General features: G+C 47.3%; 1 protein-coding gene across 1 annotated transcript in view; it reads left to right on the top strand.

Moving 5' to 3' along the window:
- Window positions 1-14,386, top strand: part of LOC144786064 (cytochrome P450 3A5-like) — a 146,749-nt gene that overhangs the window by 39,496 nt on the left and 92,867 nt on the right. The window contains exon 4 of the mRNA XM_078665009.1: window positions 13,922-14,021. Within this exon, the coding sequence (XP_078521135.1) occupies window positions 13,922-14,021 (100 nt within the window). The remainder of the gene's footprint in view (window positions 1-13,921; window positions 14,022-14,386) is intronic.

A 14,386-nucleotide genomic window follows, 5' to 3' on the forward strand; every position in this document is an offset into this window, starting at 1 on the left:
CTGAACTTCCGGAATCAAGACGCTATCCTGCAGACCTCCAGGTCGGGGGCCCCTCTGAGGTACGAGAATGCTGATCTCTCCTTTTACCCCGATTTCACGCAGACTGTCCAGAAACACTGTCAGAGCTTCCTGGGCGTTAAGAAGAGACTCCGGGAAAGGGGGTGAAGTAAGCCATGATGTATCCGGCCCGACTGCGGATTGAGCTTCATGGGAAACTCTGTTTTTTTGACAATCCTGACATTGCCTCAGACTGGTTGGACACGCACCCTGGGCCGGAGCCTGAGATGCCGGGGAACATGGGTGGTGGGGGTGAAGTGTTGGAGCAGGAACAGGAATGAACCTCGGAGAAGGCACAAAGGGGTGTCCAATACGTATGTCTTTCTTGTGGCTATATGAGATATGCGTAAATATTGCATGGGTGTTATGGGGTGGAGGGGGGGGTGGAGGATGTCCTTCGGAGCTGTCTTTCTCCTCATGACTATCTTTAGTTAGTTGATTAGTTAGAGTATTGGGCGACAGGCACACTGCAAGTTGGGGTTAGGCGCAACCAAGGAGCAGGGGTGTAGGGTGGAGGGTGGGGGGTTGGGGATGTTTTTTCTTTATGTATGGTCACATTTGTTGTGCGATTGTGGGTTTTTTTGTTGTTATTTTTTAAGCTCAGGTGACAATATTGTTGCGCTCTGTTTTCAGCATGGGTCTGATGGCGCTGAATAATTTAGGGTCGGGGATGAGAGTGTTGAGCTGGAATGTGAACGGCTTGGGTGACAAGATCAAGAGGGGGATGGTTAGTCAACTTATTAGGCGGCACTCCCCAGATGTGACTTTACTGCGAGAGACACATTTATTCGGGAATAAGTGCATGGCCCATCACAAGGGAGGGTACAGGTTAGCGGTGCATGCTGGCTTCACTACAGGCTCTAGAGGTGTCAGTATCCTAGTCAAGAATTTGTTCCCCTTATCGGTGCAGGCCACGTGGGTTGACCAACGGGGCAGGTATGCTGGTATTTCCGGACAAGTTGGGGGCCGGACGTTCACCTTCCTCTCTATCTATGTGCCGCCTGGCCTCCAGTCTGAGACCTTTCGGGATTTGAGTACTATATTTCTCACGCTGCCTCTCGGTGGTCTAGTCTTGGGTGGTGATTTTAATTCAGTGCTTGATGGGGAGGTTGATCGGAGTCCGCCCCGGGCGCTTGGACAGGCGCAGAGATGGCTCCCGGACTTCCTAGACATGTTGGGACTGGTGGATAGTTGGCGAGTACGTAATCCGTCGTTGACGCATTACACCCATGTCTCGGCTGCACACGGCAGCCTGTCTAGGCTTGACTACCTGTTGCTCCCGGCGGCGATGACGTGCATGATCCAAGAAGTGCGATATCTTGGTCGGGGTATCTCTGACCACTCCCCGCTGTGGCTTTCCCTTGCCCTTTCTATCCCAACAGTGGGTAAAGTGGCTCCCATTGGTGCCTGGCAGTTAAAAGACCCTGCTATTAAGAAGGAGATTCTCTGGATGTCAAACCGTTATTTTATGGAGAACAAGGGATCCTCCTATAGGCCCATATCACTCCTCAATGCGGAACCCAAGATACTTGTGAAACTCCTAGCCACTAGATTCATCAGGGTGATCACCACCCTGATCCATCCGGACCAATCTGGGTTTATGCCGCGTCGTAACACGGCGCTCAATTTGCGGAGGTTGCATGGCATTCTCGGCGGCTCCTCGAGGATCCATGAGCCAACCGTATTGGTATCTCTCGATGCCACAATGGCCTTTGATAGGGTGGAGTGGGGATATTTGTTTGCTGTGTTGGCCAAGATGGGCTTTGTAGATGAATATATCGGATGGGTGTGATTGCTATATACGAACCCTCTAGCTAGAGTGGTTGTCAATAATTGTAAGTCCAGTGACTTTCCGTTGGGGACAGGGACCAGGCAGGGGTGCCCGCTGTCTCCACTGCTCTTCACGCTCGCCATGGAGCCGCTGGCGGCTTGGGTCAGATGGGATAGGTCGATACGGGGTTTGCGGTGGACGCCTGACTGGGAAGATAAGATCTGTATGTTGATGATGTACTGCTTTATCTCACACACCCCAAGGAATCCTTCTGCAACTTTCTTGATGTGCTTGTTGTTTTTGGACGCTATTCTGGATTAGCCATTAATTGGACAAAGTCGGTGCTCTTTGTGTTGGTGGGTGACCCACCGGTGATCCCCGAGACATGCCCTATTTCTATCGAGACGACAGGATTAAAATATCTTGGTATATTTATTACGATGGATCTGAAATTGCGGTATGACAGCAATCTGGCTTCCCCACTGAATAGATGCAGGAAAGATGTGGAGCGTGGAAGGGTCTTCCACTCTCCCTGATGGGACGGGCTGCCCTCTTTAAGATGATGGCTCTGCCTCGGTTCTTGTATGTCTTGCAAAACTCGATGGACCCGGTGCCAGCCACATACTTAAGGGAAATAGAGTCTCTTCAGAGGCAGCTTCTCTGGGATGGTGGGGCACGGATGCCTTTAATAAGCTGACCCTTCCATGGTATGACGGCGGGATAGGGCTTCCGGACTTGCGGAGGTACTATTGGGCCTCACAACTGGCAGCGGTGAACAATATTGTTTACGGACCCCCCGGGGACCCGGGATACACCATGGACTGTGGCCAGGCCCCTGGTGGGATGATAGATTGAGCCCTGTACGCCCGGCTTGGAAGGTTCCCCTTGAATGGCCCGACCGCGCATGCGTTGCAGGTGTGGCACGCAGCCAACCGGTGTCTTGGATGGGAGGGCAGACTGACACTCGCAACCCCCCTCTTGAACTCCGAGAAGCTGGGCAGTTTATGGAGGTCCATGGGCTTCGACAAATGGGATCTCATTGGGATTACTCAGATTAAAGACGTCTGGGGTAAGGACTTTATACATACGTTTGAATCCCTTGTTCAGCAATATAGTCTGCACCGTAATGAGTATTTTTGTTACTTGCAGGTTCGACATGCCCTCCCCACTCAGATCCCCAATGGCACGGAGCTTCTAGAGGCATCCCCACTTGAGGACCGTGTGCTTGATGGACATATACCCGAGAAAACCATCTTGTTGATCTGTATGAAATTGGTCAACAGCTCGGATGACCCATTGGTGTGGCTTAGGGCTCAGTGGTGTGCGGATGGGCTGGAACTCGATGACGAGGACAGGTCGGAGTCGGTGTCATCCCCCAAGGTGGTAGCGATCCAGATGCGGCTCCGGCTTGTGTAGTTAAAAGTATTGCACAGATCCTACATAACGGGGCCTCGTCTGGTGCGAATGGGGAGAGCGGAGAGTGAAGGTTGTAGAAGAGGTTGTAGAGAGGTAGGCACGTTGATGCATATTCTGTGGCACTGTGACGCAATCCGGGCGTACTGGGCGAAAGTCCACGAGAAGTTGAAAGAAGTTCTGGGGTGGAGGTCCGACCGGAGGCCCGGAGATGTTTGCTGAATGTGTGGGAGCCGACTGACTTGAGTGTGTATCAAAGGCAGTGGGTGACTCTTGCATATATGTTGGCCAAGCGTAATATTGCTCAACTCTGGGGCGCCAGTCAGCCGCCCCAAATCAATAAGTGGTCGGAAGATCTTGATTGGTGCATGTTCCGGGAGAGGTCGGTGTATGTGGCAGGGGTTGTTTGCAAAAGTGGGGGAAGGTCTGGGGAGCGTGGAACACTCACCGAGGAGAGATCTGCGAACCACCCATGACGAGAGCGGACTCGGACACACATCAGTCCCCTTGACCCTACTGTTTGATTGTTGCTATCTGATCCTGTATTGAGTTAATTTGACCTATGCTTTGGAATTGATTGCACTCACCTGAGAGTTAATTTTCCTTTGTATTGTCATATTGTTCAATAAAAAGAAATGTAAAAACAAAATCTGAATATAATGCATGAACTGCTTGCACATCCCAATCATCCGAATGTATGTCCTGTGTCATCACATCTCCTAATGAGACGCGAAACATGTATGGAACTCGAAGGACCTCAGTGGGACCATGAACTTCGTAAGCTATTTGTCCCAAACAATGCCATCAGGAACTGGGAAACCTGAAATGTTCACAAGAGACTGGTCACGCTTCATGATATGGGACGATGTGTGAGGAGGCAAAGTTCCATCGACCATTTTTACTGGAGAGCGTTCAGGGAGTTAATGGCCATTTATGAGTTAAAAGTACACTGTCACAAATCCAATTGTCATGAAGAGGACAATTAGGGTATGCACCAACCAAATGTAGGTCCATGGGGGAACGAAGTATGTCTTTTTGAACCAGGAGTAATAAATATGAAATTTAGACGGTGGTGCATCAGACAAACTGTATGATGAGGAGGAGAAGCCAGAAGAAAGGTTTGCCGGTTCTCCAACACCGGCACTCACTGGGTTTGCCAGCAAAGGTGAAAGTGTTGAATCGTCCTTGCGTTATCGTGGGCTAGATGGTATCACACTCACGGAATCCATAACCGGAAAAGGGCTCACAATATCCATTGCTGAAGAAGTTTGTTGCAGTGGTTGAAGATAAATTACAGTGTCCAACATATGAGCAGATATCCGTGTGGCAGTAGATGACGACAAAGTCAATGGTGCTAAGGAAATTGCTTTGCACGAAAATGCAGGTGTCACACTATTCAGAATCGGCCACACGGTGTAACTTGACATTGTCCACTGAGATGTACCTGTTGTCTTTGCGACCTGGCAACAGTGGTAGAATGACTGTACGAGTACCTTTCAGTCCAAGTACTGAAACAGGAGCATGGTAGGAGAGACCAAACTATTTCTTGTTTTCAATCTTCTCTCACACCAGATCCCCAATTTTGGGAAGCGAACCTGTAACAGGAATCAGTAGTGCATCAGCAATGGAAGATGGTAAATTCTCAGTTGCCAGAGTATCACGTATCTTTTGTAGTTCCTGTAACATAGCAGAATGATTATCTACGTCAAACTTAGAGGCAGCCGCCACAATTTCCAGGCCATCAAGGTCAGGTACAAACATGTGAAAGCCAAAGAGCATTTCGTAAGGGGTCCTCCCACACAGAGACCTTCTAGGGAGTATATTTAGTGTACGTTGTACCCCATACAAGTGGGAAAGCCAGTCCCTGCCAGTACCTAAGACTCTAGCTGTCAAGGATTGCTTTAAGTCCGAGTTCATTCGCTCCACAACTGAATTGCCCTTGGGCCTGTATGGAGACGAAAACTGCACCTGTACCCCCAAAGACTTCATCGCATCCATGTAAGCCTTAGAGGCAAATGCTGGACATTGGTCAGAATGGAATGTACCACAGGCAAACATCCCGACAAAGACACGCAAATCCCTGATGACATTTCGAGCGTCAGTACTACGTTGTGGCCAGACTCACAGGAATCAAGTGCACAAATCAACCGCAACCAAGATATACATGTATGCAGTATCAGAAGAAAGAGGACCGAAGTGATCAAGATTGACACAGCCAAAAGGTCTATTAGAAATACATAACTGAGTTTGTGGCAGACGTGGGACCGTAGAAGGCTTGATTTGTTGGCAAACATCACAGCAAAGAACATAGTTACGAGTCTGTTTATATAAACCACGCCACCAGTAACGTTGCTGAAGTATAGAGACTGTTGCTGACACACCAAAATGTGCAGAAGCAATGCCTTCATGTGCAGCCTTGATCAAGTACTTAGAAGGGAAACCCGAAGGATAATTACCTCACTCCCTCGTTGCATTGACCGCTGCAAGAATCTCATTATCTGTTTTAGTCATAGATCTAGTAACTGCTGCTATGGAACACGTGGCTACTGCGGACTTGGCTGCTTCATCAGCCAAAGAATTACCTAGAGCGTGTGTTCCCACACACTGGTGGTCAAGAGTGTGAATAACATGTGCGAGAGGCAGACGTTGTTTAAGATCGGCCATTTGAACCCAAAGCGTTTTATGCTGCCTTTAGAATCGCGGTAATAATTTTGAGACCAAAAGAATAAGTTGTCATTGAACGACTGGACACAGTAGTAGGCATTACATACAATAAGAGTAGTCACAATAGGATCAGCAAACTCTAGAGCTAGAACAAAAGCACGCAGCTCCGCCAATTACGCCGTACAGTCCCCTAGTGCCTGAGTGTGCACAATGGAAGATTTAAACCCCCCATCTTCAATGGAGCCAGCCACAATAGCACACGCTGCTAAATAAGCATGTCTGGAACTCATGGCCGGTTGCGCCGAGCCATCGATATAAATGAGGCATTGGTAGTCACTCAGAGGAAGAAGCAACAAAGGAGGTGAATGAACAAATTCATACTGTAAAAATTCTTGAGTCTAAAGTGATGGATCAAATTCAAATGTGACATCCGAAGATGTCAATGAAGTAGACCACTGAATCCAACGTGGGTGTAATGCCTTCGAATTAGGTATACTTGCTTTAGTCACCGCTTTCAAAGCAGGGAAGGGAGTGAACATAAGAATGCGTTTGCCCTGCGCCAGTGAGCGTTCCTTTAGGATCGCCATCTGCACTGCTGTCAAGATTTTTTCAAGGAAAAATAAATTTCAGCCGCAGTGTACAAGTGTGATTTGTATGCAATGGGTATTGTGTCTCCTTCATTGAATGTTAAATACTTGAAGCCCACTGCTCCTGAAACGATACGTATTACCAGGTTGGTGGTGTTATCGCGAGTCATTAAGAAATTAGTCGCTACCAATTCCGCCTGCAAAGTTGCAGAACGGAAGTATGTTCTGGAAGCCAGCTAGCAGATGAAAACTTAGGTTGTATCAACGCATAAAGTGGTTTGATACGCTGGGCATAATCGGGAATGTAAGTCCTCCCGAAATTCAAAAAACCCAGCTGGGATTGTAACTTTTTCAAAGAAGAAGAAGGTTGCAAATGTGCACATTTCACTAGGAAGTGAGGTGCTAAACCCTTGCCCTCATTATTGAGCTCATAGCCCAAAAAGAGCACTGCCAAATGGGCAATGTGTGACTTTGCAAAACTGAACTTGTAACCATAGTCGGCAAAAGACAATATTATGTGGTCTACTTGGTCAAGATGCGGCGCAAGGTCATCGTCAATCAAATAGATGTCATCAACTTACGACAAGGCTTAGGGTCAATGTCATGCAACAAAGACACAATGCGTTCTTCAAATGCCCCGGGGCTATTCTTAAACCTCATAGGCAATCGTGTAAATTTGTTCTGATTCCCGACGGCACTGAATGCTGTCAAGTCACTTCTCGCACGGTCGAGATTGTGACTGTAGAAACCATTGAAAATGTCAAGTGTCGGTTTGTATTTTTTATGAACAATATTATTCACCAGCGCCGAGCTGCGTGTGTTTTGCACTGCAAAGGTGCGGCAATGGCTGTTGAAATTTCAATACTCCAATACAATCCGAAATGAACCATCAGGTTTAGGGACAGTAAAGAGAGGATTATTCATAGGTGATGTACATGACTCAATTACCCCCTGATACTCAAATGTCTTAGAATGTCACAAACTGAAGCTTTTGCTTCATGTTTGATGGGATATTGAGGTTGTGGCATAGAGCGCAACTGTATTTCATTAGCCGGTGAATCTACATCCCAACCTACCTGATTGCGATACGCCGCTAGGGCCAAGGCCAAAGCCCATTCCTACCCGAAAGCCTGCGCTTGGTCCTCAGGAGCACAACGTGAAAAACTCAGAACTATTACATCTTCCCCTCGAGAAGAGGCTAACACAAAGGGTGGAAGCCAATCCCTCTCCGCTAACAAAATGTCATATGAAGTGGTCAGATTCTCCCAGAAAACCACCTTAATGGGACGCTGTATATCACCTTCAATTTGGAAAATGGCTTTATATCCGGGGGGCAACCCGGGTATCTGCAGTCTCAATAGTAACAAATGTGTCAGTTGCTGTCACATCCAGATGCGGACGCAGAGCCTCCCTGACTATGGAAACTTCTGCAGCGCTGTCGAGCAGAGTCACTGCCCATGTCCAGTCCAGGAGTCGCGTTCTCACCGTCTGTGGCATATCTCGCTGTTAAAGCGGCAATCTTTTTCTTTTGAAAAGGAGGTCGTGTACGAGGGAAATCACCCAGCTTGTCCTTGACTTCAAATTGTCGAGGCTGTTCACGAAGTTGTGACGCAGGTTGACTTCGACCCCAATCCTGGCGATCACCTCCACTGGCTTGTGAGCCTGATGTTTCTTGTGAAGAACGAGGAGAATGCTGATCAGGAACCTGAAATCTATCAGGAGACTTAATTTTAGCACTGCCACGCAAGTTATAAGTACGTTCAGAAGCATCAGGGGTCGGTGACAGGCTCGCCCGCAATCCGGTAATCCGAGTCGGATTCCTTTCTGACCCAGCCCATCGGAATGGCTCGGTCAGAAAGGAATCCGGCCGGCACTGACCGATACGGTCGGAAGGGCTCCGAACATGGTTCGGAGCCCTTCCAGCTGAAATCGGAATCGGCCCCTTAGTGGTATTGTCTGCAATAGGTCTTCAACATAAGGCAGCTAAAAGCTGTCTTTGGGAAAGACTTGAAACACAGAGGGCCTATTCAAAAACTCCACTGTGTAGTACATTTAGTGGGACTACAATAGTTCAACTCACAAACTGCAAAATTCTGTTCCCAAACCAATAGGTGTAAATCCCCACTTCCACCTCTCCTATCTTTTAAATGGTAGACACACCTGAATAAATGCATTCTTGGCTTCGTAGTTAGGGCTGTGGGCCTTGAGTCTGGTCTGCTATCTTGTTGTTATTTGTTTCTTGAGCCAAGAATAAAAGACAAAATAGTGACCTCTTATGTAAATGGAAGAGAGAGAGAACCTGAGATACCCATCTAAATTTCAGAATGTGATACCTGAAATCAATACTGGCTTCCCTGCTTTTCCCAATTGTGTGATCCTAGGCAAATATTTTATTTCACCAAGCCTCTATTTTCTTTATTATCACATATGAGCACTTAAGTTCAGAATGTCTTTCAAATATTTTATTTACTATCATCTTAGTCCGACCATTAAATGCACGCTCCAGCGACACAGTCCCTATCCAAAGGACGAAATACATGTCAAACGTTTTCATGGCTCAGCTCATACATGGACTCTTGGAGCCAAGCCAGACCCCTGGTTCTACTCTGGCTGGCGTTTCTTATGCGCCCATCTCTATTTGTGACTCGTGCTTAGTACATGGGGCTACAGTCACTTGATAAAAAGATTTGTAAAAGGTGCGGACTCGAACCACATAGCCCTACCCACAAACAATGACTGAGCAACTCAATCAAGCAGTAGATTTGTAGAGCGTTATGGTCACCTGTGAGGGTATCCAGGAGCTGACAGGGTCCAGTTAATTAGCTGAATAGCCAGGTCTTCAAGGACTTTCGGAATTCTGGAAGAGATGGGGAGGTGCGAAGATGGAAGGGTAGCTCAATTCATGTCTTCTCTGCTAGGCAGGAGAAAGGGCGGCCTCCGCATCTACTACATTGGATGCAGGGGGTGAAGGTTAGAGAAAGGGATGCAGAGTGGAGATGTCGGGTGGGCTGATGGAAGTTCAGGCGGTGGCTCAATTAGGCCGGTCTGCAGTTGTGCAGGACCTTGTATGCATGGGTCAGGAGTTTGAACTGGCATATTTTCTGTACCGGGAGCCAGTGAAGTTCCCTGAGGTAGAGGGTGATGTGGGTTCATCTAGGGAGATTGAGGACGAGCGAGTCTGGCTGCAGCATTCTGTATGGTCTGTAGTCGTTGGGGGGGGTGAGCTGTACTGCATAGAGAGTGTTGCCGTATCCAGTCGGCTGGAGACGAGGGCCTGGGTGATGTGGAGTCCATGGGTTTTGGCAATGCTGGCCAGAGGTGCCATATAAATGTTGAAGAGAGTGTGGCAGAGCGAGGATCTTTCGGGTTCCCCACAGATTATTTCCTTGGGTTCGAAGGTGAAGGGGGGAATGTTGTTTGTTGCAGATGAGGGGCTGGAGAATTTTGGACGATGTTGAAGAGTTCTTTGCTGGTATTGGTGATTGATTCGATGTGTTTGATTCTCTCAAATGTCTGTGGTAGAGATTGAGGGCTGTCTTGTAGGTAATCTTATCAGTCGTGTCCTAGCTTGTGCACCATCTCCTTTACAGTTGTATACAGCATCATTTAGCTGTTCTGAAGTCTTCAGTGTACTAGCTAGTCTGCTTAGTGGATCTTTTGAGGGTGTTGTTGCCAATAGGAACTACACTGCCACTGCAGTTGGTGATCCAGTTGTTGAAGTTTCTGCCATTCTGGACTAGGTTGTTGGAGGAGATGGAGTGGGCGGTGATGAAGGCATTGATTCATGTGTCTTTTGAGACTTTGCTCCAGGTGAAGTAGGAGCTCTGCCAACAAGGCTTTTGTTGCAGGGACAAAAAAAGTGTGTGGCCGTGAAATTACATTTAAATAAGTGATCCCAGGGCTGGGGCTCTAGGCATGCCAGGTCATTGTGTTGTACATAACTTTAGTCACAGGTTCCCAAGGAAAACTACCAGGCCCAGTTGCAACAGACAGGGGTGTTACTTTAGCAGGGGCAATAGCTCGGGGTAGCATTCCAAACCATCTTTTTTTCCACTGTGCTACTCTTGACAGAGGCCTACCTAATGCAAATCAGTAGTGACTCTGTTCCTCGTGAAAAAAAGTCCATCCTAGATCTTGGTCATCTCACTTTTTTTTTAGTTGGTAAATTTGAGATTCACGCTCCTGTGTAAAACTTGTTTTGAACATCAGCGGTATCAGGATTTTTCAAAATATCATTTTGGGTACTGGAAGAGTTTGCACTGAGCAAGAAACACACGTTGAGGAACATCTGGAAGTTTTCAAGGAAAAGTATGACTTGACAAAATAAACTTTAGATTTAGATAAACATCATTTGAGCATTTGGGATATAAAATTGCTTTGAAGGATGTAGATGTAAAACCGTAATTCGAAAGTGTTGTTTTTCATAATCCTAATTCATAATTTCAGCTTCTAACTATTTTCCTCCAGCAGATTTGCTGATAGTACCAAGAAGGTTTTACAATTTGTAAAGCAAAATATATAATTGTTTCTGAAATGTACAATAGTAAGGACGAGCTAATTCCATTCAATGTAAATACAAGTACTACCATAATAACTGGTGAGGGGGGATGAGTGTTACTAAATAACCAAGGATGTGACATGTTCTTTGTACAAAATTAAGTTCATGCAAAGTAAATCTTAGGGAATCACTGTTGTTGTAATACCAAGGGTTAGACACTGTACTGCACTCATGCATGATTGTGGCTAACATGCTCAGTACCCCACACAGAAAAACAAATACTCATCACCTTTCTGGCTCACTGGAGCACCTGTAATGATATTTTAAAAAAACATATGCTAAAATTTGATGTATGGTAAACTCAAGACTTTGTACCAATAAAAAGGTCAAGACTTGTTCCCAGGCTCTATATCATATAGAACAGTATGGTGATCCTCTCCCTCACCAACGACCCCGCCACCGCCAGAGCCAACCTACACGAAGGGATGACAGACGTAGCCAAGTGGATGACGAACAGCCGCCTGAAACTGAACTCGGACAAGACGGAAGTCCTCATCCTGGGATCTTCACCCTCCGCCTGGGACGACTCCTGGTGGCCCCCCGCCCTGAGCAGCACACCCAAACCAACAGACCACGCACGCAACCTAGGCTTCATCCTGGACTCCTCCCTCTCCATGACCAGACAAGTCAACGCCGTCTCCTCGTCGTGCTTCAACATCCTGCGCATGCTACGTAAGATCTTCCGGTGGATCCCCACCGAGACCAGGAAAACGGTCACCCAGGCCCTCGTCACCAGCCGTCTGGACTACGGCAACTCCCTCTATGCCGGAACCACCGCCAAACTCCAGAAGAGACTCCAGCGGATTCAGAACGCCTCAGCACGACTCATCCTGGACATCCCCCGTCGCAGCCACATCACCGGACACCTGAGAGATCTGCACTGGCTCCCGGTCAACAAGAGAATCACCTTCCGTCTCCTCACCCACGCACACAAAGCCCTTCACAACCAAGGCCCAGGATACCTCAACAGCCGCCTCAACTTCTACGCTCCCACACGCCAGCTTCGATCGACCGGCCACGCCCTCGCCGCCGTCCCCCGCATCCGAAGAGCCACCACAGGAGGAAGGTCCTTCTCCTACCTGGCCGCCAAGACTTGGAACTCCCTCCCGACCCACCTCCGCCTGACCCAGGACCACCTTGCCTTCAGGAAGCAGCTCAAGACCTGGCTGTTCGAGCAGTAGCAGACCCCCCCTCCCCTAGCGCCTTGAGACCCTCCGGGTGAGTAGTGCGCTATCTAAATGCTTTGATTTATTGATTGATTGATTGATATAATGTCTCACCGGTCTGCTAACAATAAAGAATGGACCATGAATAAGTAAGCCAACAATGTTTGAAATGGTTCACTTAGTTTCGTTCTTCATTGATATTAATTATGCTCTAGACAGATGAAGAAAGGATAACGTTCATTTAAAATCGATTGCGATTCTGGCAATGTATGATACAAAACCAATACAGTGTACTGAAAAAGTTAATAGGGTTGTGAATTTTGCTTCATGAGTTTAGAGAGGACGGGATGTAGAAATTCTATAACTTAGGGGTCTATCAGGATGGCAGACGGATGGGCGCCGCTGGGCAGGTGGTGGTAACCACCGGACCGGCGGCGGACATCCACCCGCAATTGCAACTCGGTCCCATTAGCATGGCGTGACGACTGCAGCAGTGAGATTTTCCACCTGCCACTTTTCCGCTGGTACCAGTCCACACGCCTGCCTAGTGGACGGAACTAGACTTCTACAATGGTGCCAGTGCAGGGCCAGGCTCCGCCGGCTTGATTATGATGCTGGGGGTAGCCAGCATTTCCGCGGCGGTGGGACCCCCATGGAAAGGCATGCAGAGAATGTCTCTGGGGGCCCATTGCGGGCCCCCAATATGTTGGGGGGGGTGTGGGTGCACTGGGGGTCTACATGTCCCTGTACCAGGTGACAGGCACTGTGCAGTGCCTGCCACGCAGCGCATTGATATGATTGACATGCTCCTTTTTACATCGCTGGACTGTTCCCATGAGGCACAGGGTCAGACTGATTTGCATATAGCCATGTCTGAACTGGGGTGGCAGAGTGGGCTAAAGAACGGTGATGGATCAAACCCAGATCTTTTGACTGGGTGTGAGTGTTTGATTGGTTCTGATGCTCCGTCCATCACCACCCCCTTTTGTACCCCTTTTCACATTGCGGCGGTGCTGCTGTCAGCAGCAACTGCCGCAATGTTAATGCCTGCGATCGTACCGCTGTGGTCGAATTTTGACTGCGAAGCATGCAAATCGGACCAGCGGTTAAGCCGCGGTTCTTATGGTCGGTTTTCCCGATACCATGGCGGTCGAGCTGATCTTCGACCGCCATCCTAATAGACCCCATAGATGAAGGATTTTCTGGGTAATACTATTGACAGGTATGTTTTGTTTTATTTATGTGACCCTTCTGTAAAATTAATCTCAGTTTGAGGATACATTTGCCTCACTCCAGTATCATAATACCCACAGTTTAGATTAAGCCATGACCCAATTTTGTCATATACTTAAGAACCGCTCAGTTCCAAATGGCGTGAATTCTTTGGGGTACTCCTGAATATTAAAAATGATTTTTGACATTATAGAAATGGGCAGAGTAATACCTTCTGTTTTCTTTAATGCTTAAAAAGAAAATTACAAATGTAACTGTCCTTAAGGTTGCAAATAGAGGTAACTGGTAATTACAGCTGCAGAAGGTTGCTCTTCAGATGGAATTCAAATATAATAATATTAATAATAAAAATAATAGTAATAATAATAATAATACACTTTGCAACAAGTTAGAAAGAAAGCTGTGCTACTGATTTTGCATTATTGCCTATTTTAATGGAGTGTAAATTAATATTTGTATTCTTGTTTTGTAGGACATATGACGGCACAGTCCCTGTGCTCAGCATCATGGACCCTGTGATTATTAAAACCATAATGGTGAAAGAGTGCTACACTTACTTTACCAATCGCAGAGTAAGTGTAATAAGATTAATAATTATGTCATTGAATCCCTTGGGTCCTTATTCATCATTCTTTCTATTGATTTCATCTTGTGCATATAATTAATTGAGGTTTATGGGAGACTGACACATACTATAATGTGGCGTATTTGTCTACTAAACTTACCACTTACTGTGTCAACTAAGGGCCGATTATGATGATGGAGCGGGAACGGGACCAACCGACAGGTAGTCGGTGGTCCTGCCTGCCAAATTAGGATCCGACCTCAGTGGAGGCGGTCGGAAACATGCCTATTTGTATTCAGGCTTGTGCTACAGCCCGGAAAAAGGCCACAGCACAAGCCCCAATGCAAAGAGGCATGTTTCAAATATCCCTGC

This window comes from Lissotriton helveticus, chromosome 10 (genome assembly GCF_964261635.1).
Source record: "Lissotriton helveticus chromosome 10, aLisHel1.1, whole genome shotgun sequence".
Classification (NCBI taxonomy): domain Eukaryota; kingdom Metazoa; phylum Chordata; class Amphibia; order Caudata; family Salamandridae; genus Lissotriton; species Lissotriton helveticus.